Source organism: Heloderma suspectum, chromosome 1, assembly GCF_057233095.1.
Source record: "Heloderma suspectum isolate Gila_16-S chromosome 1, 16-S_ref, whole genome shotgun sequence".
NCBI lineage: Eukaryota > Metazoa > Chordata > Lepidosauria > Squamata > Helodermatidae > Heloderma > Heloderma suspectum.
Window position 1 is genome coordinate 71073007 of NC_139458.1, and position 23746 is coordinate 71096752.

At 43.0% G+C, this 23746-nt stretch overlaps 1 protein-coding gene across 13 annotated transcripts in view; it reads left to right on the forward strand.

The window, feature by feature from the left end:
* LOC146357376 (MAX gene-associated protein-like) overlaps nt 1-23746 on the forward strand; it is a 92250-nt gene that overhangs the window by 18260 nt on the left and 50244 nt on the right. For all 13 annotated transcript variants that reach the window (XM_084846230.1, XM_084846241.1, XM_084846200.1 and 10 more), the window contains 7 exons: nt 807-905; nt 4667-5328; nt 7304-7643; nt 10476-10717; nt 17530-17673; nt 18534-18588; nt 21357-21859. In XM_084846230.1, the coding sequence (XP_084702356.1) occupies nt 807-905; nt 4667-5328; nt 7304-7643; nt 10476-10717; nt 17530-17673; nt 18534-18588; nt 21357-21859 (2045 nt within the window). The remainder of the gene's footprint in view (nt 1-806; nt 906-4666; nt 5329-7303; nt 7644-10475; nt 10718-17529; nt 17674-18533; nt 18589-21356; nt 21860-23746) is intronic.

Below are 23746 nucleotides of genomic sequence, written 5' to 3' on the forward strand. Positions count from 1 at the left end.
CAATCTGATTGAGAATCTGGCAGCTTGAAAATTGCTGTTCACTAACGGTCCCCATCCAACCTAACTGAGCTTGAGCAATTTTGCCAAGAAGAATGGGCAAAAATTGCAGGATCCAGATATGCAAAGCTGGTAGAGACTTACCCAACAAGTCTCACAGGTGTAATTGCTGCCAAAGGTGCTTCTACCAAGTATTGACTTGGCTGAATACTTCTACAACCAACAAATGCCAGTTCATTTTTGTTTAACTTTTGTGCCACAATAAAAAAATATTTTGCACCTTCAAAGTGTTAAGTATGTTGTGTAGATCAAATGGCAAAAGTGCCTATTAAATCCATTTTAATTCCAGGCTGTAACACAACCAAATGTGGAAAATTCAAAGCAGGGTGAATACTTATGCAAGGAACTGTATGTTACTGAAGACTTGGCATTTAGCCATCACCAACAGATCATCTGTTCAATACTGTGTTTACATTTAATTATGTGGCCTGATGTGGTAAGCCTACATTCTGAGGCTAACCTTCAAAGTTTAGCACACCTTAAGCACACTGATTTAGGTGCATCTGACTCTGCATAGGGTTGGGCTGTATTTTAATTGTAAGATTCTGAAATTTGCTTCGCATAATCTGTTAAAAGTTTTTACAAAGCCATGTTTTCAGAAAACATTCCCAGTATATGCCAGTGATTGTGTTTTTATAACTCAGCTAAAAATACGCTGTGCTTCATTTTGAGCATTTTCTGTTGTTCATTTATGTTCCCAACTGATTAAATGGTTTGGCTGCCTTTTATTCTCCCTCTTCCCCAAAAAGATGCTGGACTTCCCTTTGTTTCCAGGACTGGGAAGACAAATGACTTCACAAAGATAAAAGGATGGCGAGGAAAGTTGCATAGTTCTTCAAAAAATGAAGGTAAGAGGAAGGTCTAGGATGTGTTCCTTATTGTTTGTATTCCTGGAGGTGAATGGAATGAGAAAGAGAGACTATTGCCATTTTCCTTCCCTTAATTTGGTTAAGGACATTTGCCAGTATTTACTTCTGTAGGAGGAGAGGGGGATTATGGCATTGGATTGCTGAAATGAGTGAAAGAGACTTGAGGTACACTGATGAATTGCTATGCCTTGGTAGTGGTCTAGGGCAGCCCTCCCCAACCTCGCACCCCCAGATATATTGAACAACTTCCATCATCCTCAGTGAGCATGGAGCTGTTTGGGGGTGATGGCAGTTGTAGTCCAACACATCTGGTGGACGTCACGTTAGGGAAGGCTGGTGTAGTGTCTGTAGGTTGTGGGGGCAGGACAGAAAGTTGTACAAAGAAGATATCAAAATGCTTGATCATTGGATGTCTCAGCTGATAACCCTGGCTTTTTAGGTTTATATAAAATATCTGTTAAGATATTTTCCACAATCGAACAGTGCCAATGGATTCTGCATTAGCAAGGCAATCCCACAAACAGCAGTCAAGGTTCCTAAATCCAGTAGCATGTCAGGGATATGTAACGTGGTGCCATGAGCACCAATGCACCTCTGGACAGTTAATCGGTACCCACCAAAGTACCCTCTCCCTCACACTTGCATGATGGATACGTGTGTGTGTGTGTGTGTGTGTGTGTGTAGAGAGAGAGAGAGTCTGTGCACGCACATACATGTGAGAGAGAGAGAGAATACAACGGTGGTGATCCAGAGTGAGAGAAAAAGAGATAAGGGAGAATGAGTTGGCTGGCAGAGGAGAAATGGAGTTTGCCTTCTGTGAAGTAGGTTTCTGCTGGTGCTGAAAAGTGTGCATTCAAAAGAGTTTAGTGTGTTGGGACTTAGACCCCACCTCTGCCTTTACTCAGTCTTCTGGGCAGGTTACTTGTCATTACTAGCAACACCACCCATAGCAGCCATTTTACGGTGGTGGCCATGGCAGTTTCTCAAATTGCCAAATGCACTCACGGGCCCAAAAATTTTACCTGCTCCTGGCATAAGTCTATCCTTGTTTTAATAGGTAGTACATTGCCATCACTGGACATTTTGGAATCTTACTAAATGCTAAAATATAACCTAATTTCCTTCTTGAAAACCATTGTTTGTTCTTTTAAAATATATTTATATGGGGGGGGTGTGTGTGTGTGTAGTGTTTACATATGCACACTTTTTCATAAGTGCACAAGCTACTATGGAAAGAGATACTTAGAAAATCCGAAATAATTAATCTTTTGTTTTTATGCTGGTGTTCAGATGATCAGTTATTGTGGTGAAAATACATTTTGGAAATGTAATTCGAATCCATGTGTTTAGGTTTGTCTATCTAATTAGCTGTACTTCCCACTAGCTAAATGACTTCGCTTAACTTTTAAGGAACAGTCTTCGTCCTTACTATAAACATACTTTTCAAACACCATTTAAAAATGTTTAAAACATTTAACAAATCAATTTATTACAGGAACAACCAACTGAAAAGTTTTATCTCCAATAAGGAATGTTTGAATTAAGTTACCTTATTTAGAAAATATACTAATTAAAAATAAGATGCTGTTATATACAAGCCCATTCTCAAAAAAGATAAGCTAACTCCATATTCTTAGAAACCGTAGAGTTCCAGAAGAGGGGGAACGAGAAAAACGTGGGTTTACTCTTCTGACAAGCATTAATTTGTTCCTGAATTAATGGGAATACTCATAAGTAAATGAGGTAACACTGTAACCAAGAAATAATACTTTCCTTTGGATGTAATAGAATCTACTATGTAAATCTACAGTTATCTAAAGTCTGTAAAGAAAAACTAGGTCATTCATATTCTCACTGTGATTCAGTAAAGGAGAAAGTCAAAAGATATCACCTTTACAGTTTGTTGCTAAGAAGAGTAGGTAAGGGCGCAATCCTATCGGGATAGGTGGCCACCTCCGAACTCGGAGGCAACCGCCTATACAATTCAGCGCAGGAGAAGCGTGAGGGAATCATCTCCTCCGCACTTCAGCTGCCCTGCATTTGTGGCTAGACAGCCAGTTTCAGCTGTCTTGCCGCAGGAAGTTGGAGCAGGGTGGGTGGAAGCCGGACGATGCATAGAAAGCATCAGAACGGCACTTCCGCCTGGCCTGGCATGCCCCCAGGAACACCCTGTTTTCGCTGCTCTGTGTTCCTCTTCCGAGCGCTGGGCCGTTCTGTGCTGCCTACATGGCAGTGCAGGAGGGGGGCGAAGTTGGTTCCTGGGAACCGACCTATCTTATGGCTGTCTAGCCATTGACTAGTGGCCATAGGATTGTGCTCTGTGTCAATGTTTTTCTTTTTGCTCTTGTAGAAGTTGAGTCTATTTCTAAGAATGTGGAGTATTTATTTATTTACTTACTTACTTACTTACTTATTTGAAGTATTTTTATTCCGGTCCTCAGCCAAAAAGGCTCCCAGAGCTGCTTACATACAATCAGTTAAACAAGACAGTCCTTGCCTGCAGGCTTACAATCTAATAAAACATGTGAGAGACAAGGAAAAGGGGAATGGGAAAGGGGAGCAGGAATTAATTATTTTAGCATAATTACTGGCTCTCCTCTACCTCCGCTCAGCCTGCCCTATTTTGTGAAAATTGGTTTGTTGCAGGGGTGGGCAGCCTTGAAGGATGTGGGGGCCATTTTCTCTCACCCCACCCCAGCTGGCCGAACTTCTACCATGCCACCAAATGCAGCAGTACCAAAAAATATCCCCTGCAATTTGCTGTTACAGAAGGCTGAAGCAGCCGAACTTAGCTTCAAAACAAACTGCACTTGGTCATTTTAGCTTTTCATAGTGACTTGCTGCTGAAAATAGGTAGCAAATTGCTGGGGGAGGGGGTTGCTGGTGGACATTTTGGCGGGCACCACTCACAGGCTTCGTGTTGCCCACCTTTTGTATACAATAACAATATATTTTGTATTGCTAAATTTGTGAAGTGAGATAATTTGATACAAACATGGCTTATTGGAGATCTAATTTTCAGTTGGCTGTTCCTGTAAAATCAGTTTTATAGCATGGATGGGGAACTTCCAGCCTGCAGGCCAATTTTACCATCTGGGCTAGCCCGTGGGACTTCAGTTCAGGCTCCTCCCCAAGCTTCGCCACTACAGGACTAGCAGGGAGAGGAATTGTCGTTGTTATCTCCAATCATTGATTGGAGATAACAGTGAGGATTCCCCTGTGCACTGTGCCCCCCCACACACACACTGCTTTGCCCACCCCACATCCTCCCCAATGGGGGAAATCATGAGGCAGGGAAAACCATTGAAGCATAGGTGGAGGAGCACTTCCCCATCTGGTGCCTTGATTGGGACTGCTTTGGCACCCTGGAAAGTCCATGCCTAGCGAAGCCGGGTCCCTCAGTGAGATGCTGAGTGGAAAACTGCCCAAGTCTAATATTTTCTATACCAAAAGATAAACCAGTTGTATATTGGATAGGCCTTCTAACTCTTGAGAACTGGAAGACTTTCATAATTGTACTCCCAGAACATATTCAATAAATATTCCTCCGTAGTTCTATAATAATAGGAAAATATTTGCTATCTCAGCCTATTCAGCCCATTCTATTCCTAAAGCTTTTACCATTTCTGAAGTTTTAACTAGGTATTCTGAAAGCTTCCAAAGTATTGGAATCTATGCACATTGTCATAAGTGAAATTGACAGTACTCTTAATCTAAAATTGATTTATATGATTATTCAGGTATCATTTTAGAAGGCTCCTTGAAGAACAGATCTGCCTTTTGCAGTGACAAACTTGATGAATACTTGGAAAATGAAGGGAAGCTGATGGAAACGAGTACTGGATTCTCTCCTAGCACGTCCAGTTGTCCTGTGGTTTATCAGCTTCCGACTAAAAGCACCAGCTATGTACGGACACTAGATAGTGTTCTGAAAAAGCAATCCACTGTTACAACTTCTTCCAGCTCTTATACTTTCAAGCCTCTCTCTGTGCCTTCTGTCTCTAGAAGGAAGAGAGAGAAAGTTAAGAATAAAAAGCAAACAGTCTCTAGAAGCAAAGAAAAGTCACCCCACAAGTCTGTAATGACTTTACCTGTTGTAACAAAGCAGAAACACAACTTATCAGTCTTAGAAGAGAAAGTCACTAAGTCTCAGTCAAGTAGTCAAGTAGCTAATGAGCTAGATGCTCTCATGGTGCCAGGCATAGATGAAAGTGTGCAGGGGAAACAGATCACTGTGCGTCAGGCACAACAGCAACAGCCGAGTAGTCGCTTGCCAAGTTTATCCAAGACTCAGTTGAAGCTGATGGACTTGGAGGATTGTGCCTTGTGGGATGGTAAGCCACGGACCTATATTACTGAAGAGCGAGCAGACTTATCCCTGACAACTTTACTCACTGCTCAGGTAAGTTGTTTTAATGGTGGTTTGTCTTCGATATACCTCTTATTTTTAACTGTAATGCAAAGGCTTTATGGCAAATACATTTGGCATGGAGAGAGTTAACAGAAAAATCTGCCAGTGATGGACTGGAAGTGGGCTAGCAATCTGATACTGCATGTTGTCAAGACAAAGGTGCTTTTGGTCAATAGGAAAGCAGATCTGGAATTGGTTACACAACCTGTTTTGGATAGAATAGCACTCCTGAAAGATCACAACTTGAGAGTGCTCATGGACCTGGCTTTGGTCCAGGTGCTGGCTGTGACTGGGGTGCTTTAAATATTATTTATTATTTATTTATGATGCTTGTATGCCAGCCAACAGCGATATTCTTCTGGGCAGATTATAATAAAATACCAAAATGCAATAGTAATCAGTAAAATGGTAAAAAGCAACAAATTCAGCAGCAGCAAGTAAAACAGTATAATACATAGCATCACTGAAAGTACACATCAGATCTAACATTCAGTGGACTAAAAGTGCATAGATCTAAACATCCTGGTAAAATTAAAAGGTCTTCACAAAAGAGTGTAGGGAAGGTGCTAGGCAAGCTTCCCTGGGAAGGGCATTCTATAACCAGGCCCTTTTCCCAGGATCTGACTTGGGGGAACCTGGAGAAGAGCCTCTGAAAAGGATATCAGGGTCTGGGTGGGTACATGTGGGTAACCTGGTCCCAAGCTGTTAAGGATTTTTAAGGCTTCTACTGATGCACTTCTGGGTGTGAGCAGATCTGGCCACTATCACACATGCCTTGATCACATTCAAGTTAAACTATAGCATCACATCAGCCTTCCCCAACCTGGTGCTGTCCAGATGTTTTGGCTGTCAACTCCTGTCAGCCTGGCCAGTGGCCAGGAATGCTAGATTTAGTCCAAAACATCTGGAGGGCATCATGTTGGAGAAGGCTATTCTGTGTGGAGCTGCCTTTTGAGGAATGTTTGGAAATTGCACTTAGTGCAGAATGCTGCTGCCAGGCTCCTAACGGAGGCCCATTTTGTCAGACACTGCAACTGTTGGTTTTCTAGCTATATTTTTCTACTACTTAGTCTTGTATTACATTAGTTTTTATTGCATTTTAATATGTCTGATGTGTTTAATAAGGACCTTAAAATGTCTAAGGTTCTTTGGGAGCCCCTTGGGTTTTTTCATAAAGTGTTCTATTAAAATGTATAGATTGTTTGTTAACTGAATGAAGATCAAATAAACTCTATATAATAACTATTTATACAGTATTCACATTCGTCTGGGTTATATTACTTCTAGAATTCTGCAACTCAAACTAAAATTCAGAATCCAGAAGAGTATCTGTGTTAGTCTATTGCAGGGGGGAAAAAACCAGTCTTGTAACAACACTCACTCTGTTGCAACAGTCTAAGGGCGCAATCCTGAGTAGATAGCAAGGCAGGAGAGCCTATCCAAAGGCAGGAGAGGCACAGAGGGATCATTCCCTCTGCACCTCTCCTGCCTTGCTCTTTTTCGCTAGACAGCCATTTTCAGTTGTCTAGCGGCAGGGGAGCCTGCCAGGAGAGGAAGCTGCCGTACATAGGATGTGTCATACGCGCAGCTCCGCGTTCCCCACCCTAGAATGCCCCCCAGCCCTGCTCCTTTTCAGTCGCTCCGAGGTGGAGGATGGGGCTTCTCTGCACTGTCTTGGAGGCAGCGCGGATGACGGGGGAGGTTGGATTTCTGGGAACCGACCTAGGAACACAGGCTCTGAGGTTGGTTCCCAGAATAGAGCATATCCTGTGGCCTGCTAGATAGTCTCTAGTGGCCATAGGATTGCTCTCTCAAGCAGCTACTTCTCTGGATTCTGAATGTTGGTTTGCTATACAAAATTCTATATAATTTAATTTGGAAACCCACATGGTGGCAGTTACTCATTTCTGTGTATCCAGATACTTGGCTGAATGATTGAGAAGAATGTGTATGTATATTTTTTCAGGCATCGCTCAAAAACAAACCTATCCACAAAATAATCAAAAGGCGAGCACCACCTTGCAACAATGAATTTTGCAGGCTTGGATGTATCTGTTCTAGTTTAGCTCTTGAGAAACGCCAGCCTACACACTGCCGCAAACCAGACTGCATGTTTGGCTGCACTTGTCTAAAGAGAAAGGTGGTCCTAGTTAAAGGAGGTTCCAGGCACCAGAAGATTCTGCATGGAAGGCATAGATTATATCGTGGAAAAAAACTGGAGCAACAGGAGGTGGTGGTAGAAAAGGAGGAGGAGCGAGAGAAACTGAAACTAAAAGATAAGAGAAGGAAAAAAAAGGTGGAATATAGTAAGTACTGACTAGTCATTATCATAGCAAGCAGTTCAATTGCTGCATACTTTTTTTCCCAGAAGGGTTAATCTGGTATATATTTGAATTATGTAACTGGTTTGCAACAGAATTTCTAAATAAAATGCTCTCATGTCAATAATTATAGCCATAAGACACTTTGAAATACGTGTGTGTGTGTGTGTGTGTGTGTGTGTTCCAGTCCAGCTAGTTAGTTGACTAAATCTCACTGAAACCAGCAGAAAAAGTTAGTCTGTTAGCTTAGTTGCTTTCAGCAGTACAGGCTGCAATCCTGTGCATACCTACTTGGGACTGAGCTCTGCTTAACACATTGGTCAAAATTTGTTCACACTACCTCCAGAGACCCCTGAAGAGTCTAAAGATTTTCCTAGTTCAGAGGTGGGGCACCTTTGGTTCCCTAGATGTTTTTGCACCCAAACTTCTATCTTCACTGACCATTGGCCATTTCTTCATGGGGCTGATGGAGTTGGATTCCAACATCTCCAGGCTCCCCACCCCTGTTTGAAGCCCCTGTGATAACACTTCCGATGGCGAGGCATCCTTAAAAGTATATACCCCCTGGGTATAAAAAACGAATTGCTCTGTACAGGCACTCCAATAGCTACTACCTGCCTGACAGCATCAGATTTCTTTCCCACTAGTGTTCCATGAAGAGTTATGCTGGATCAGACCAAATGGCCTTTCTAGTCCAGCATTCTATTCCTGTAGGGGCCAACTAGAGACCCCAATGGAAAGTTCTCAAGCAAGACATGAATGTTATAGCACCCTCCCATTTGTGTTCCGTAGTAACTGGTATTCAGAGACATACTGCCTCTGATACTGGAGGTAACATATAGCCATCATGACTAGTAGTCATTGATAGCCTTATCCTCCATGAGATTAATCCCCCTTTAAAGCCATCCAAGGTTTTACATCTTGTGGTAGTGAATTCCATACTTTAGGTGTCCCTCCCAGAGATAAGATGCTCTCTTTTACCTGGCTGATTCCTGATCACCTGTCCAGTGTAATGATACTGAGAAAATTGTAATGCTTTCAGATAACAATACAAGTCTTAGATTAAAGAGCTCATCTTTCTGGAAGTCATGGCTCAATGTGGGTGGCCTATTGAGCAAGTTGCAAAACCTGCCAGTTAGTTAGAAGTACGACCAGTCAGACTTGTGTCATAAAGGTTCATGGGCAAGATCCACATCAAGCATGCAGTAATTCAGATAGTTGATGTAAGTGCAAAAACTTGTATCAATTGAAAGGGGGCAACTGGATGCAGTAAAGTCCAGGAGATGGCACAGCACTTTCTATCCTGTGTGGACGACCATTTCCTGACCATAGCCACAGCGTATTCCAGGATGCAGTGAATATTCAAAAGGATTGGTTTAATCAGATGACTCTGAACCAAGGAGAATGGGCCTCTATTTTTTCCTCTCCAGATTTCGGGAGGGGAGGCATCTGATGGATACACCATCAGATGATACACTAGGCTCCTATATTCTTTCCTTCCATTCCAACTCTTAGCAAGGGTGGTACATAAAATCTGAGCATTGAGAATGGAAGTAATCCTAGTGTCTTCCTTCTTGCCCTGGAGGATCCCAAAATTGTCAACTTCTGGCCGTTTGACCAGACCCTCTAGACGCTCTTTCTCTGGGCCAGTCCTTCATCTGAACCCAAAGTAGCTACAGCGAAATCCTGTGATTGAGCAACAGTGTCTAAAGAAGGGGTGGCCACTTCTACAGGTCCAGAAGCCAATTCTTCTCCCCACCGCAACCCATCACACCCTCCCCAAAATTGCTGCTGGAGCTGCGCCACCATTTTGCCATTGAAATTCAGCAGTGGGGGCGGGGGGGCAGGAGGAGCCACAATTGGCCTTTAAAACAGGGCATGCAGGAAGTGCACCTTGTTGGGAAGCAAAATTGTGTTCCCAGAAGCATCCTGGGAGCACAGTTTTGCTACAAAAAAGGTGCACACTCCCTGTGTGCTTTGTTTCAAAGGCAAATTGCAGCTCTTTTGCCATGGTGGCAAATTTGTCCAGGACCACAAGTGTCCCCCCCCCCCCCGCCCCAATCTAGAGAATGAAGTATATTCAGCAAGGGTGGTCCAGAAGATGTTGGCTTCCCAGTACTCCTCCACTAATGAAAAGTTAAAATGACACTGAAAGCTTTCCAGCAGTAGTACAGGTATTTCTCCAACTTCGGCTTTATTCCAGAGATGCTAGCTTTTCTTCAAACAGGCCTGGATCAGAGTCTTAGACCTAATGTTCTTAAGAGTAAAGTCACAGTCACAGCCTGATACAGTATGATGAGGACCCAACAAAATATTTCCTTCTTTATCTTCTGTGTATATTTGTGTGTGTTCTTTTCTGAGGAGCCTCCCTTATTCATCCCTGCTACTTTTCACAGGTTTCCCAGTTGGGATTTATTCTTGGTTTTAGAAGTCCTTATGGGACATTCCCCTCCACCATGAACCTCTCAGAACCATCTCTGTAAAATTTCTTACCTCAAAAGTAGTTCCCTTCTGCAAGATGGGTGGGATTGGGCCTCTTACTAGAACAGAATATCAAAGCATTCCTATAGATGCAACTTTCATGCTTGGTCATGAAATCTCCTTCTCTACTACTTTCCTCCTTTTACTGCCTAAGAATTGCAGCAGTCTTCAAACAGAAGATAGAGAAGATGTGATCTTCTTAATACTTATAGATAAGTTATTTTTTCCATCTAAACAATCTTATTTATATTTAGGCAGTGCTTGTATGGATATTTTTGTGATTTGTATTAGACTAGAGATTCTTCACAGGAAAATAGTCTCACATCTTTCTTCTAGCTATCTGTGATACAGAGCCAGAAAAGCCTGTTAAGAATTTTCCACTGTGGGTAAAAGTAGATGGTGAGACAGACCCAGAACCAGTTTACATCCCAACACCATCAGCTATTGAACCAACAAAGCCTCTGATGCCACCTATCCCAGAGGTCTTACCATCTGATAAATCTACAGCCAGCGAAGTCAAGCCTGTGGCCAGTGGAGTCAAGTCATCACGGGTGTATACACCTAGACCCAATCCAGTGGTAAGCAAAGGGAAATGAGTATTATACCTCCTTTTTTTTCTTTTTCTTTTTTTTAGCAAAAGCAACCTGACTAAAAGGGAACTAGGCATATGTTCTTTAATTTTAAGATGGAAATGAAGGGCCTCCTGCAGATTATTTATTTATTGCAATTACTTTCAGGATACAGATCCTACCAAAGCGGCTTACAAGTGACATTAAAATAATAAAATTACAATAAACAATATTAACACTTTAAAACAAAGATGTGTCCCGGGATGATTTTCTGTGTAAAAGGGGCCTTGGGGAAGGAGTGGAGATGGTTTAAAGATTGGGACCAGCAAGATGAGGAATAATGATGATAGGAAATGTTATTTCTTTCTCAGTTTTATGAAGGGGGCAGTCTGTGAAGAGCTTTAAAGATGAAAACAAAAGAATCAATGTGAAAAGCAACTGGTGCTGGCAAAGAGAGTTGAATAGTGAGGTGAGGTGGTCAAAGGTGCTGGCAAATTATGGGAACAGAATTTTGAAGAGGTAGAATTTAAGAGAGGAATAAGAAATTTTCCTTCGTGGCCTCTGAGCATTACACATATCAGTGCTGGGCTTGCTCAGAGCCCTGTTTGGGAACCTTTTATAGCTGACGAATTTTTGGTGGGAACCTGCCCTCACCATCCCAGTGCGTGTGTCCCAGATAGGTTCCTGCCTATACCCTCAGTTCTCTTTCAACCGCCATTGTGACAACCTCGTAGGGAATATTTTCCGTTTGGTTCTTCTGGAGGAATAGAATAAACTGAAGTTTTTTCTTTCTTTCATTTTCTTCTATCTTCTCATCTTTCTCTATTTCTGTTTTTATTTCATTTTCTCAATCCTTGTGAGTGTCTAAGGGCTTATGGGCCTTTTGGCCCCGTTTCATAAATGCACTTGCTGTGGGAATAAACTTCCTCTGATGGATGAAAATTCTCTCCCTACTTTACCTCATAGAGGGCATAAAGTAGATTCTTACTCATTCTTTTAGGCCTTCATGAAGCAAGCCCACTGTAATTGTTCTGCCAGGCTACAGGCACTGCTTTGGGAGCAAGCACTAAGGGCAGTAGACACTGACCCTAAGTCTGCAAATCAAAGGCCATCCACTGTCTGCTCTCTACGAGACTTGGAGATGTCTCTAGTGTCTAAGGACCCCCTTGGAGCGTCAGAGTCACCTGTCCACTCAGCTGTAGTGTCATCAGTGGCTCCAAGTCAGACGTCTCCATCAGTACCATCTGCCCCCAAGCACATCTGCACCAACTCCCCAACACCAGGTTGATTACTGAAGTTATGATAGCATGGAAGTTAACTAAGAGAGCAAAGGAGTGGCAGTAGCTCCAATCAGAGCCAAGGAAGAAAAGGGGGAAATTGCCATCACTGACACCTTTAATACTGGTGCTAACACTGGTTGTGTCTCTTCCACTGCTGCTTCCTTTCTTGAACTCACCCATACCTGTGCTAGAAAGGCTGGAGTTAGATGTAGCCATGGTACCGATTCCCCAGGACGATCTGCAAGTGATCACCTCCACGTCAGAGGGCGAGATAAAGGGCATGTCACCTGAACCTCCCTTTAGGAGGATGCTCGGAATCTGACAAAACCAGTCTACATCCTGTAGATGTCACTTCACTGAAGCGTATGTGGGATCTCCATTCTTTGCCTATTCCAGATACTTTTATTCTGATCCAAGAGGTTGGGGTTATCATGGTGCATATGGCCTTGCTAACTTTCCCATTATGATGCAGGGGATCAACGCTTCTCACCTTACTGGGAACCATGTCCACACAGGTACTTCCAAGATGAGCCTCCATGGTTTTGTGGTGGCAGAGATGCTAGAGAATTTACCAATTTTACAGTCAGTATAGATCTTTGCTATGGACAGATAAAACCCTTCCAGCTCCATCAGCTACAGTGTGAAGACTTCTTGCAAAACCAGCAGCTGTCTCGGTACTGACTGGTCCCACTCAGCAGTATGGTCTGAAGATCTTACTGTTTTTGCCACATTTGAACAAATCTACAGTTGTCAGTATTGTATGGGCACTTATTTAGATATGCGGACTGCTTATATTAATGTATATATTGGAAATAGAAGTGTAAAATCCTCCCTCCCTCCCTCCCTCCCTCCCTCCCTCCCTCCCTCTCTTTCTTTCTTTCTTTCTTTCTTTCTTTCTTTCTTTCTTTCTTAATGGTGTTGTAAATGATTATTGTGTATGGATATATTTTATTTCATGTTGTGTGTTTTTTCTTTGGCTCCCTCACCCTACTCTTTCTTGTTGTTGTTGTTTGCAAATTAAGAAAAGCTGAGGAAATATCTCCATCAGCTCCAGAGGATTGCCAATCTGACTCGACCTCTGTCTTCTCGGTGCCCCCATCCATCTCTTTTTGAGATGTAGCAGTGGGCACACTAGACACCCCACCCCCAGTCTCCTTTGGAGGATACTGGCCATTTATAGAATAGGTTCTCTGAATGGCCCATTCGTTGGGACTGGAGATTCAACAGCCAATGGTACCCTTGAAGGAGCCAGTCTTTGATGCAGTACAATCTGAGATATTCTCACCCATGGCCATACCCATGCTGCCTGCCCTGCTGCAGACGATTCAGTAATTGTCAAAAAAGCTGTCTTCAGTACCACTGACCTCCAAGCACCTTGAACATATGTACAAGGTTTTGCAATTTGATGCTGGGTTCTTGTTTCGTCATCTGTGAGAGCCAGCATGGTGTAGTGGCTAGAGTGTTGGACTGAGAGCCAGGTGGTCTGGGTTCTAGTCCCCACTTGGCCATGGAAGCTCACTGGGTGACTTTGGGTCAGTCACAGACTCTCAGCCCAACCTACCTCATAGGGTTCTTGTTGTGAGGATAAAAAAGATGGGGGAGAGGAGGAGGAGGATTATATACGCCACGTTGGGTTCCTTGGTGGGATATAAATGCAATAAGTAATAAATAAATCTGATCCCTAATTCTGTCATAGTGAAAGCTTCGTGGGCGAAATTGCACAAGATTTCCACTGGACAAGGAAGGTAGACAACTAGATATGCTGGGGTGCCACATATACTCGTCAGCAGTGTTCGGGCTGTGTGTTATAAACTATCAAGCTGCGATGGCTAAATATCAACTTTATCTCTGGGAAAACATAGGGACTTTATTTGAGCATTTGCTAGAGGACAGATGTGAGTTGGCATGAGTTTTTCAAGGTGAAGTTATGCATCTTTCCTGCGTTTTATTAAATACTTCCTGTCACATAGCGGAATGTTATTGAAAGTGATGGTGGGCTCCATTGCTCTTCCAAGACATGCATGGCTTAGATCTGTGAGGCTCTCCTAGGAGGCCTGCTCCTGTATTGAGGACCTTCCATTCAGTGATGAGGGTCTGTTCAATGTGAAAACTGATGAGACTATGAATACCGTGCAGAAGGCTAAAATACTGCCAAACATATGGGCCTTGGTCATCATTCTGGCTTGCCTCCGCCTCTGCATCAGTGCTGAGAAGTCCCACTTACAATTAATCTAGTATATTAAGGCAATCCTGGATTTGATTGCTGGCTGGGCATTGATGCCAGCAGATTGGGCATCAATGTTGGTCCAATTTACCCAAGAGGTCTCTCTCAGGGACTTGAATTGCTGCAGTGATACAATGACTTCTGGAATTAATGGCCACTACTGCAGCTGTAGTTTGTTTTGTCCATCTGTGGATGTGAGTACTCCAGAACTGGTTTATTTGGAACTTCAAGCTGCTTTGGAGTGCCTCGTGCACCCATTTGCCTCTTCCTGGTTTCGCAGTGTCTTCCCTCCAATCTTCACAACAGTGTGCCTTTTTGCCTCCCATCCCTGTCCAGGGTAGTAATGACCAATGCCTCTCTGGTGGGCTGGCACACTCACTGTGGAACTCTAAGAATACAGGGGAAAAGATCTTAGGGATTTGCTGAATCTTGTTCCTCCTGTTTGATGTCCAGTACCAGCGAGGAGCCTCTCTGTCATTCTGCAGGCCTTGACTGCCAAGTCTTTTGAATTACTAGCTACTGTTGACTTGCGCTTGCTGTACTGGAAGATGGCTTTCCTCTTAGGGTGACTTCAGCTCATCGGTCCAGTGAGATATGTGCACTCAGGGTCGACCCACTTTACCTGATTTTCCACTGGGACAAGGTTGTCCTTTGACTTGATTTGGGCTTCCTGCCAAAAGTTGTTTTGGATTTCCATGTTAATCAGGACATTGTTCTCCCAGTGTTCTTTCCGTCAACCTCTACACCTTTTGAGCCTTCCAGATGTCCGTGAAGCTTTGGTGTTTTACAAGTCCCACGTGGAACAATTTAGACAATCACCTCACTTGTTCCTTTGCTATGAGGATCTCTGTAAGGGGTTGTCAGTATCATCACAGTGGTTGGTGTCTTGAGTAGTGCAGGTCATCAGACTGGCTTATGATCTGATGGGTCTCTAGCTCTCAGATATGATCCAGGCCTTTTCCGCTTATGCAGTGGCAACATTGGTGGCACCTGTTTGAGGCATTCCTCTCCCAAAAAATCTGTTGAGCAGCTACGTTGTTGAAACCTTTGACATTTATACACCATTACTGGCTGGATGTCAGGGCAAGGGCTGTGTGCTCTTTCGGCCATGCTATCCTGTCAGCTGTTCTTCATCAAGGCGCCAAACCCACCTCTAATAAGTAAACTTGCTATTCGCCTATAGGTGTGATGCACAGAGACCACGAAGAAGAAAGACAGGTTGCTTACCTGAAACTAGTTATTCGAGTGGTCATCCGTGCATTCACGCAACCTACCCACTGTCCCCACTTTGGTGCCTGCATGCATGGTACCGTGGTCTCCTTCAGTTCCAAGGCTGTGTTTGGCAGTCCAAGGAACTGAGAGTAAAGGCAGGAATGTCCCTGAGACATGGACACTGGGATGGTGAGGGTGAGTTCCCACCAAAAATTCCTCAGCTATAGAAGGTGTGAGTACACAGACAACGACTCAAAGAACTCCATTTACCGATAAGCAACCCGTCTTTGCAGTAAGAGGAAAGTTGTAGTAGTCACTCATAGTAAGACATTGTTAAGGCATAAACCAATATTCTGTCTGTTAGTAATGCTTGCTATATCTGCCTTCACAGCATTGCCTAGTGCTTCACTTCCAAGTTAAATCTGGAAAAATGAGTTCCTCGTTAAAAGAGATCTGTCTTCCTGGAATGTTCCATTTAATGGAGCTGTTCTCATGACATGGCAGGCCACTGCGGGTTATTTAATGCATGGTGAGGCAGCAGCATGTGCATAAACCATGGCCCGTTTTAGGGTTATGCGAGGGTTGTTTAGGGCTCGCATAACCGACATTTGCCAGGTTTGCACAACATGACAGCCTCCAAGCAGGGCTTGCATATTCAACTTGGTGCCTCCAAGCACCGCAGCTCATCGTGGTTAAATAACCCACAATGAGCTGTGGCATGTCGTCTGAACCTGGTCATTGTCTGGATGTCAAATTTTCTGGCTGAGTTACATTTCCCTTCAGATCTACTCATGAACATTCACTCCAGTTGCTTGCTCATGGTGGAAATCACAGTTATGTAGAGATCCAGCGTCTTGCTAGAAATGGTGCTCTTCGCAACCAGGAGATATGCAACAGATGAAGAGCTGCAATATATGTGCAAGCTTGAGACTTGCTCAGTTTACTTGTAGATCTTCTGCTTTTTATTGATGTGTCATCCATACCTGTAAAGAACTGCAGCAGCATATTCTGGAAGAAGAGAAACAAGGAGATAATAGCCTTGCCTCATTCCTGTGGAAAAGAACCACATGCTGTGCACACCCCCTAAGGAGCTCCAACTTTATTTTTTGGTACAGTGTAGCTGGAATATACAATGGTGTAGCAAGGGATGTAATTGGTTGTATGTGCCATATACAGTGATAGCATTATATACAGGATTACAGAGCCACAATAGCACTTTATCAGTATGACATCTGGCATGGGAGATGTCCTTGGTGAGATGTACAAGTTGGCCAAATCTTTTAAAAAGATGAAAAATGACTTGGAGCATTTAAAAAGTATGGCTTAAGCAATGAAGGCGTGTTCTTGCCATATTATTTGCATTTAAAAAAAAAAACAGTATTGGATTCCTAGGAGTTAGTATTTGAGATCCACACATCTTCTGCACCTTGATAGTTGAGTGTATCCACCTGTTAACATGGGTGAACAAAAGGTGAAGTGCTAACAGGACAATTTAAAGTATGCATGATTTCAAAATCTTTTTGAAAACTGAAATATATTAAGCCTATTATGTAACTTCTTAGTTAAGAAATATATATATGAAAAATTATTAAATTCAAAAATTTACAAGATCAACAGCGAATGAAGTAAAACCCACCAGTACACTAGGGACACTTATTTCATTTGATAGATAAAAACCTGAAGTATGGGAATACACTAAAGCAAGGATAGGTAACCTAGTGCCCACCAGGTGCTTGAACTGGAAGCCATGGCTCCCAATGGCAGGACAAAGAAAAATGGCCACATTGTGGCTGGATGATGATGTGTAAGTAGATGTCCTTTAGATCTATGGGTGTGACCCAGTCTCCTTGGTGAAGAAAGGGCAGAACAGTCAGGAGCCTTGTGTCACAGTAAGACTTCACGTTGGGGAAGCCCACTCTAAAGTATTTGTTCTATGACTTCATTTCCTTACGTAGTGAGAACATTTCTCAGAAGCAGTAAAAACTTAACCTTTGAAAGCAGCATGTCCCTTTGGCATTTTGTCTAGGTATTTCATAATAAAAGTGGAGGAAGAGAATGACAGATGGACTTCATTTAACTTGAAGCCCGTTTATCTTGGTTTATAGATTCGAGAGGAGGATAAGGACCCTGTCTATTTGTATTTTGAAAGTATGATGACTTGTGCTCGTGTTCGAATATATGAGCGCAAGACAAAGGAGAAAAGGCAGCAGCAAAAGTGCCCTTGGAATTCTGAAAAGCACATTGAAAAGGTAAGATTTTATTTCCACTGTTTCCTTTATTAATGCACCCTCCCAGTAAGAATAACCTAAGCTGTAGAATTTTGGCATTGCACAAATATCAAGCTTGCTATCATTTTTAAGTTGAATAAGGGCAACCTAGACATGATGCTAAACGTATTTACTTCTGAGCTGTATTTTTTTTTTAAGAGTAATTCTCATTGTGAGGATTATCGTTGGGACCACAACGTGTAGGGAAGGGGTTTAACTTCCTGGCCGTGGTCTGAATGAAAATGCCCCTGCCCCATGGCTGCTAATAGAATTATAGAATAATTGATGCCACTGGGAGATTCCTTGCTGAGGCTATTGGCTATTAGCATCTACTGTAGTGGGGGGTGGGGGAGGAGGATGTTGGGACCATGGCAGAGAAGGAAAGGATGTAACATGGTCCTACCATGGTTTCCTGGAGGAGAAGGCTATTGATGGCTACTAGTCCGGATGGCTTTATGCTGTCTCCAGTATCAAAGATTGTAAGCCTATGTACACCTGTTTCTGGGGAACATGGGTGAGAGGGTGCTGTTGCACTCATATCCTGCTTGAGGGTTTCCCATCAACAGCTGGTTGGCAACTGTGCGAACAGATTGCTGGACTAGAGGGACCCTTGGTCTGATCCAGCATGGCTCTTATGACCCATCTCCCCTATTCCTGCTGTTAGGCCATGTGTGATCCATTATAAAATGGAAAACATTGCAACAGTCATATTTCACACTCTTTGATTGTTGGGATTTAAACTCTGTTTTCAGATATGTGTTCTTGGAAATGTTTTTTTTTTTTCAGACTCAAGTTTGCTTATTTTCTCATATTCTGTACTCTTCTTGTCTGTCCTGTTCCAGGAGCAAGATCCTGCGCCTCAGTCTCTTAAAATCGAAGAGGAGAAAGAGCCTGGAGGTAGAATTATAATCTTGAGCTTGTTCCTAAGTTCTCAAATTGTGGCCAAGATCCCTTAGGTTGGGTGATTGTTGTGGAACTTATAGAATGTGCAGGGAGGGAATTGACCATGAAATAGATTAAGCCTTCTATTTGCCAGCTGAGAGTTGGCATTGTAGCTGGAGTGCCTATTTATTTATTTATTTATTTATTTATTAGCACGTCTGTACCTCCCATCAACAAAATGTGCTCTAGGCGGTTCACAAAGTTAAAACAGTGATGTATAAAAATAAAACATAGACATAAAGTTTTAAACAGTTAAAATGGCATCAGAATAAAACCAACAACAGAAAAGAAGAATTAAAAGAATTATTAAAGAGCTTAATAAGCAGTAAAACTACAAAGCCTGGGAAAGAGTGTCAGAAAGGGTGCCCTCAATTTGTACACAGCAGTGGGCTGCTTACACTCAACTATGCTTGGATCTCCACAGGCTCACTTCATTTAGGTTGCCTACCCCATATACAGAAGAACAAATCTTACTGGGGAAGAATCAGTATGTCTTCTGAAAGGAAAGTCCTGCATCACCAATCTTTGGAGGTTTTTGAAAGTGTGAGCATGTGGGTAGAGGTAATCTGTAGGCAACCTTTTTGGGTCCATAGACACATTTAGCAGTTTGAAAAACTATTGGGTACCACAACAAAGTGTTTGCCCTGGGAGGCATGGCTAGTCACAAAAGACAAGTAAACCGCCAGAAGACACTAAACATGCTGATGCCCCAACACACTAAACAACTCCTTTGAATTCACAGTTTTTAGTGCCAATAGAAACCTGTTTCACAGAAGGCAAATGCTTTTTCTCTCCCCTCCCCTCTGCCAGCCAATTCATTCCTCCTTATTCCTGCCAAGCAACTTATCTCTCTCACTTATACTCCATGGGGGTGTTTGGGTGATAACAGCAGGAAAAGAAGCCATCGTGGCTTCTTCCCTCATGTGTGGCTGTTCATATAATTACCCGTGCTGCCACACAGGTTGGCATGTCATGTGAACCCAGTGCATGGCGCAGTGGATTTGGCTTCATACCCACCCTCCAACCCCTACTGCATGTCATGGGTTGTAGGGTGGCTACATGAAGGCTTCTTTTCCCCTTGTAATCGTCCGAACTCAAAACCATATAACCAGCATAGGAACACACACTCTCCTCACTGCAAGCACAGGAAAAACCACGCTCACTTCTTTTCCAGGACCCCCTCCAAAATCCTCCAATCCTTTCTCTCCTCCGCCCTTTTTCATACACATGCAGTCCCCATCCATTCAGGCATACAAATACACAGCCCTCCCCACGCCCCATGTGGCTCTCACCTGGCTCCCACAGCCCCCATTGGCTTCCCTCTGCTCTCCTGCCTCCCCTCCCTGCTAATTTCCTTTTGGCTCCCCTGGCTCCCCACTGTCTCACCTCTGCTCTTCTGAGCCCACTCCTGCAGTCCTCCCCAGCCCACCTCCCTTTATTAGTCAGAAGTGACAGGAGTTGCTTTTTCTTTCTGTTTTTCTTGGTGACTGGGCATGCTGCAGATGAAAACATTGCTTTGCAGCTGCCTGTTATCTTAATTTCCTAAGAATGGCTCTGAGCACTATGTGTGACCCAGAGGCATTTATGGGAAAGAAAGATGGTAGGTGCTGAAGGCCTTATTTTGTTCTGAAGCACTCCCAGCTGTTGTTAAGAGAATTAGTTATTTTTTAAATTAAAAGTGGGAGGGATAGGACACTTCAGTGGGCACCAAGAAAGCTTTCTGGGTGGAGGTGGGGGGGTTCCCACTGGTGCCTACAGGCGCCACAGTGCCTAACCCTGTGTTAAAAAGTTGGGAAGAATTAAGCAGTTAGGAGCATGATGTCTGAACCTGTTTAGAGAATTGAAAGGAGTGCTACTATTTTTCAATCTGATTCTTTTATTAAGAATGTACACTTAACTGTCTCAGTACAGTATAGCATGCTTTCTGTAATTCTGAGCACTGGAGGAATTGTATTATGGACTTAATTCATATACTTTTGTGGATTTGCAGCACTTTGCTGAGTAGTGTGTGATGACAGTGGGTCAAAAAAAATTTATTTTAGATCCAAGGCTATCTAAACATTTAAATGGTGACAAATATCGTTGCAGTTAAATGTTGGAGTGGGGTTGTCCTTCGTTTTAGAATATAGGAATAAAATGTGGGAGTTGACAGTGAGATATTCTTTTCCATTCTTGATAGATAATCCTTTTTTAAAGTGCATGCTTATACTGGCTATGAGGACTGAGAAAGCAGCTTTTATGCATGCAAAACTTTTCATAACAGTTCTAAATTTCTGAAAGCATAATTGTTAAATTAATTTTCATGGTTCGTAAGTTTTCATACAAATTTTCATTTGTATATCATAGCCATGCTGCATTTGAAACCAGTCACTGCAGGCTGATCGGGACTGATAAAAGTAATCACCATACCTTTCTGACAAATATAAAACCCTTGAGAGTGGGGGGTGGGATCAAGCATGATCCAGTCCTTAGACATGTAGGCTAACTTGGTATTGCAGTATAAGATGATGTGGCTGTTCAAATTTCTATGGAGAAATTGGAATGCTTAGTTGTTTCTACCAAGGTCTTTCTCTTGGCTGTGTTACAAATGGGAAGTGTTGCTCTTACTCTTTATCTAATTGGTTGCTGCTGGTAGAAGCTGAAGATGGAGATAATATAACAGTTCAGTGCCCAGTTGATATAAAGCTGCAGTATTGCAGAAACCTATTTCCATTCTTTCCCAGAGAAAAGCTGGTGGTTTTCCTGTAGTGCTGGGGATCCATCCACTTCTTATGTTCATCATACCACTCCAGGCGGAACAACCAAACTGATTGAGATTGTTTCTGATTGCAACTGGGAGGAAGATCGCAATGAGATCTTGAAAATCTTATCACAGCACATCAAGAGTAAGATGCCTAAGTCCCTCAAAGTAGGAAGTTTTGTTATTGATCTAGAATCTGAAACCAAAACCTGGGATGAGAAGAACACGCCCATCTATTCGTCCCGAGTGAAAATCTCCATGCCATCTTGCCAAAATAAGAGCGAAAAGGCTCAGATCTCTGTTTTGGAGGCTCCTAATAATAGATTGTCACCATGCAAAAGGACTGAAACAATCACATTCTTAACACCTGGCATGTTACGGGAACAGAGGAAGAAAGGCTTACCATTTTATGCTGGGCTTTCTCCTGCAGGAAAGCTGATTGCCTACATGTGCAAATCTGATTTGAATCCCTCATGTTTGATTCAGGTGGGTTTATTTGCCTTTGGTTTTTTTGTGTGTCCTTGAACCTTTTTAGCACAGCACCTGTTTTTTTTTTTAATACGTCATTCTCTCTCGAGTGAAATAGGATGGGTAGCATGGGGATAGGCCTGTCCTCCGGGATGAGAAAGCAGCTTCCTGGCATTATTTCCATAGGGAAAACTCTCCTCTCGGTTCCCAGTCGACTTCCTGCCTTCATGAATCCATTGGTGTCATTTCACTACTGCAGATTTCATTATGCTGCTGGCAGAAACCAAGTTCCGCACTATGCGCAAGGGGAGAATCCAACTAAAGTTCAGCCTCTGCAACCAATTGCACAATTGCTTTCAGATCATAGATCTACGAAGTGGTCCACTAGCCATTTACACAATGGGAAGAGGCGGTGGAGCTCCACTAGTGCAGCAATTTCTTCTGTTAATAATATATTGGATTTAGGCCATTGCAAGCAGGCAGACTCTGGCAGGGCTCCTGTTCATGAGCGCTCAGCTCTTCTAAAACAAAGAAAACAAAGCAAAGACATTTCTGTCCCAGTGGGGAGAGTGGAGAGAGATTTGATCTCAGTTGCTTCCCCCTGGGGTACACAGTGGCCATCTAGATGGCGAAAAGGATCACTCCATCACAACACCATTTTTTCGCACTCGCTCCACAACTGTGGGCATTGTAGCACATTCCAAGCCACTGCTGCATAGGCCCTAGCTGACAGAACATCTCAGCCCCAGCACCCTCCTCCTCTTTCTTCACCCTTCTTCTATGGCAAGTTGTAAAAGTTATGCTACAGAGTATGGCCTCCAAGCCATCCCAGAGACATGATGCTACAAATGAGGATGTGGCAAGTATAATTCCTTCGGAGGAGATAAGTAGGACAGTTGTTTTGTCATTGGTGCATACTTTCCCCAGATACTGTAAGATGAACTCCTACTCGATGGGAGATATGTTCTGCAGAGGGTTTTGCAGTCCTAGAGAGAGTCAGTTTTAGAGAGCTGTTAGCCTTGGGGTTCTTGGCCTGGGATGTACTGCTATGCCAGCTGTCCTCCACTTGAAGAGAGAAATGGAAATTCTGTACTTATTTCTTCTTGAGACAGAGAATATCTAGGCCTGCGCCCTCCTTGGAGTAATTCTGCAGGAGTGGTATTTCATTTTTCTTCCCCATTAGGAGAGGGATTATTTTACTTAAAGTATCAGTAGCAGACTGTCGCTCCACTCCATCCTAATCTATCCCACAGAGATTGTTTAATGGGCGTCCCTGAACCAAGGAAAAAGGAAGCTCTAGTGTTTCATTACTGGTTATTTCCGTTGGAGGCCCCTGTTAATTTCCAGTCAGTGCCTTCGCAGGTTATGTTTCGTTCAGTTACTTTAGTTTTTCAGGCTTTGTCTTACTTGGCATGTTCCCTTTGGTTTGAAGTGACTGGGGGTTGAGGGGAGAGACCCGTCCTCCTCTGGAAATAAGATCAGGAGACTGCTTTCCTGGCCCAGGAGGAGGGCCCTATCCCCATGCTAACTGTCCTCCTTCCTTCAAAGAATAGAAATCCACTGATGAGTATGGAATTGCTTTATCTGTTTACAGATGGGTAGGAGATGTTGAGTATTTGTACTGTTAAGTCCATTTATTATGTCCAGGTATGCTTCTTTGTGATAAGCTGCTCATGTGAAGCAAGCGCTAAGCAAATCTACTGTGGTCTTCAACATTTAGGTTCAGAGCATAGTGCCCACTTCATTTATCTCTTCACAAGTGGTGAGCCACCAGGTGAATGGATTTAGTGACTGCCACAAGCCCTGGATTTATCTGTATGGTGCAGGTTGGTTCCAAAATGTTGTTATTGGAAGATGAATAGTACCAAAGATTTCCCTATAGTTTACATATTGAGTAAGAGCTCT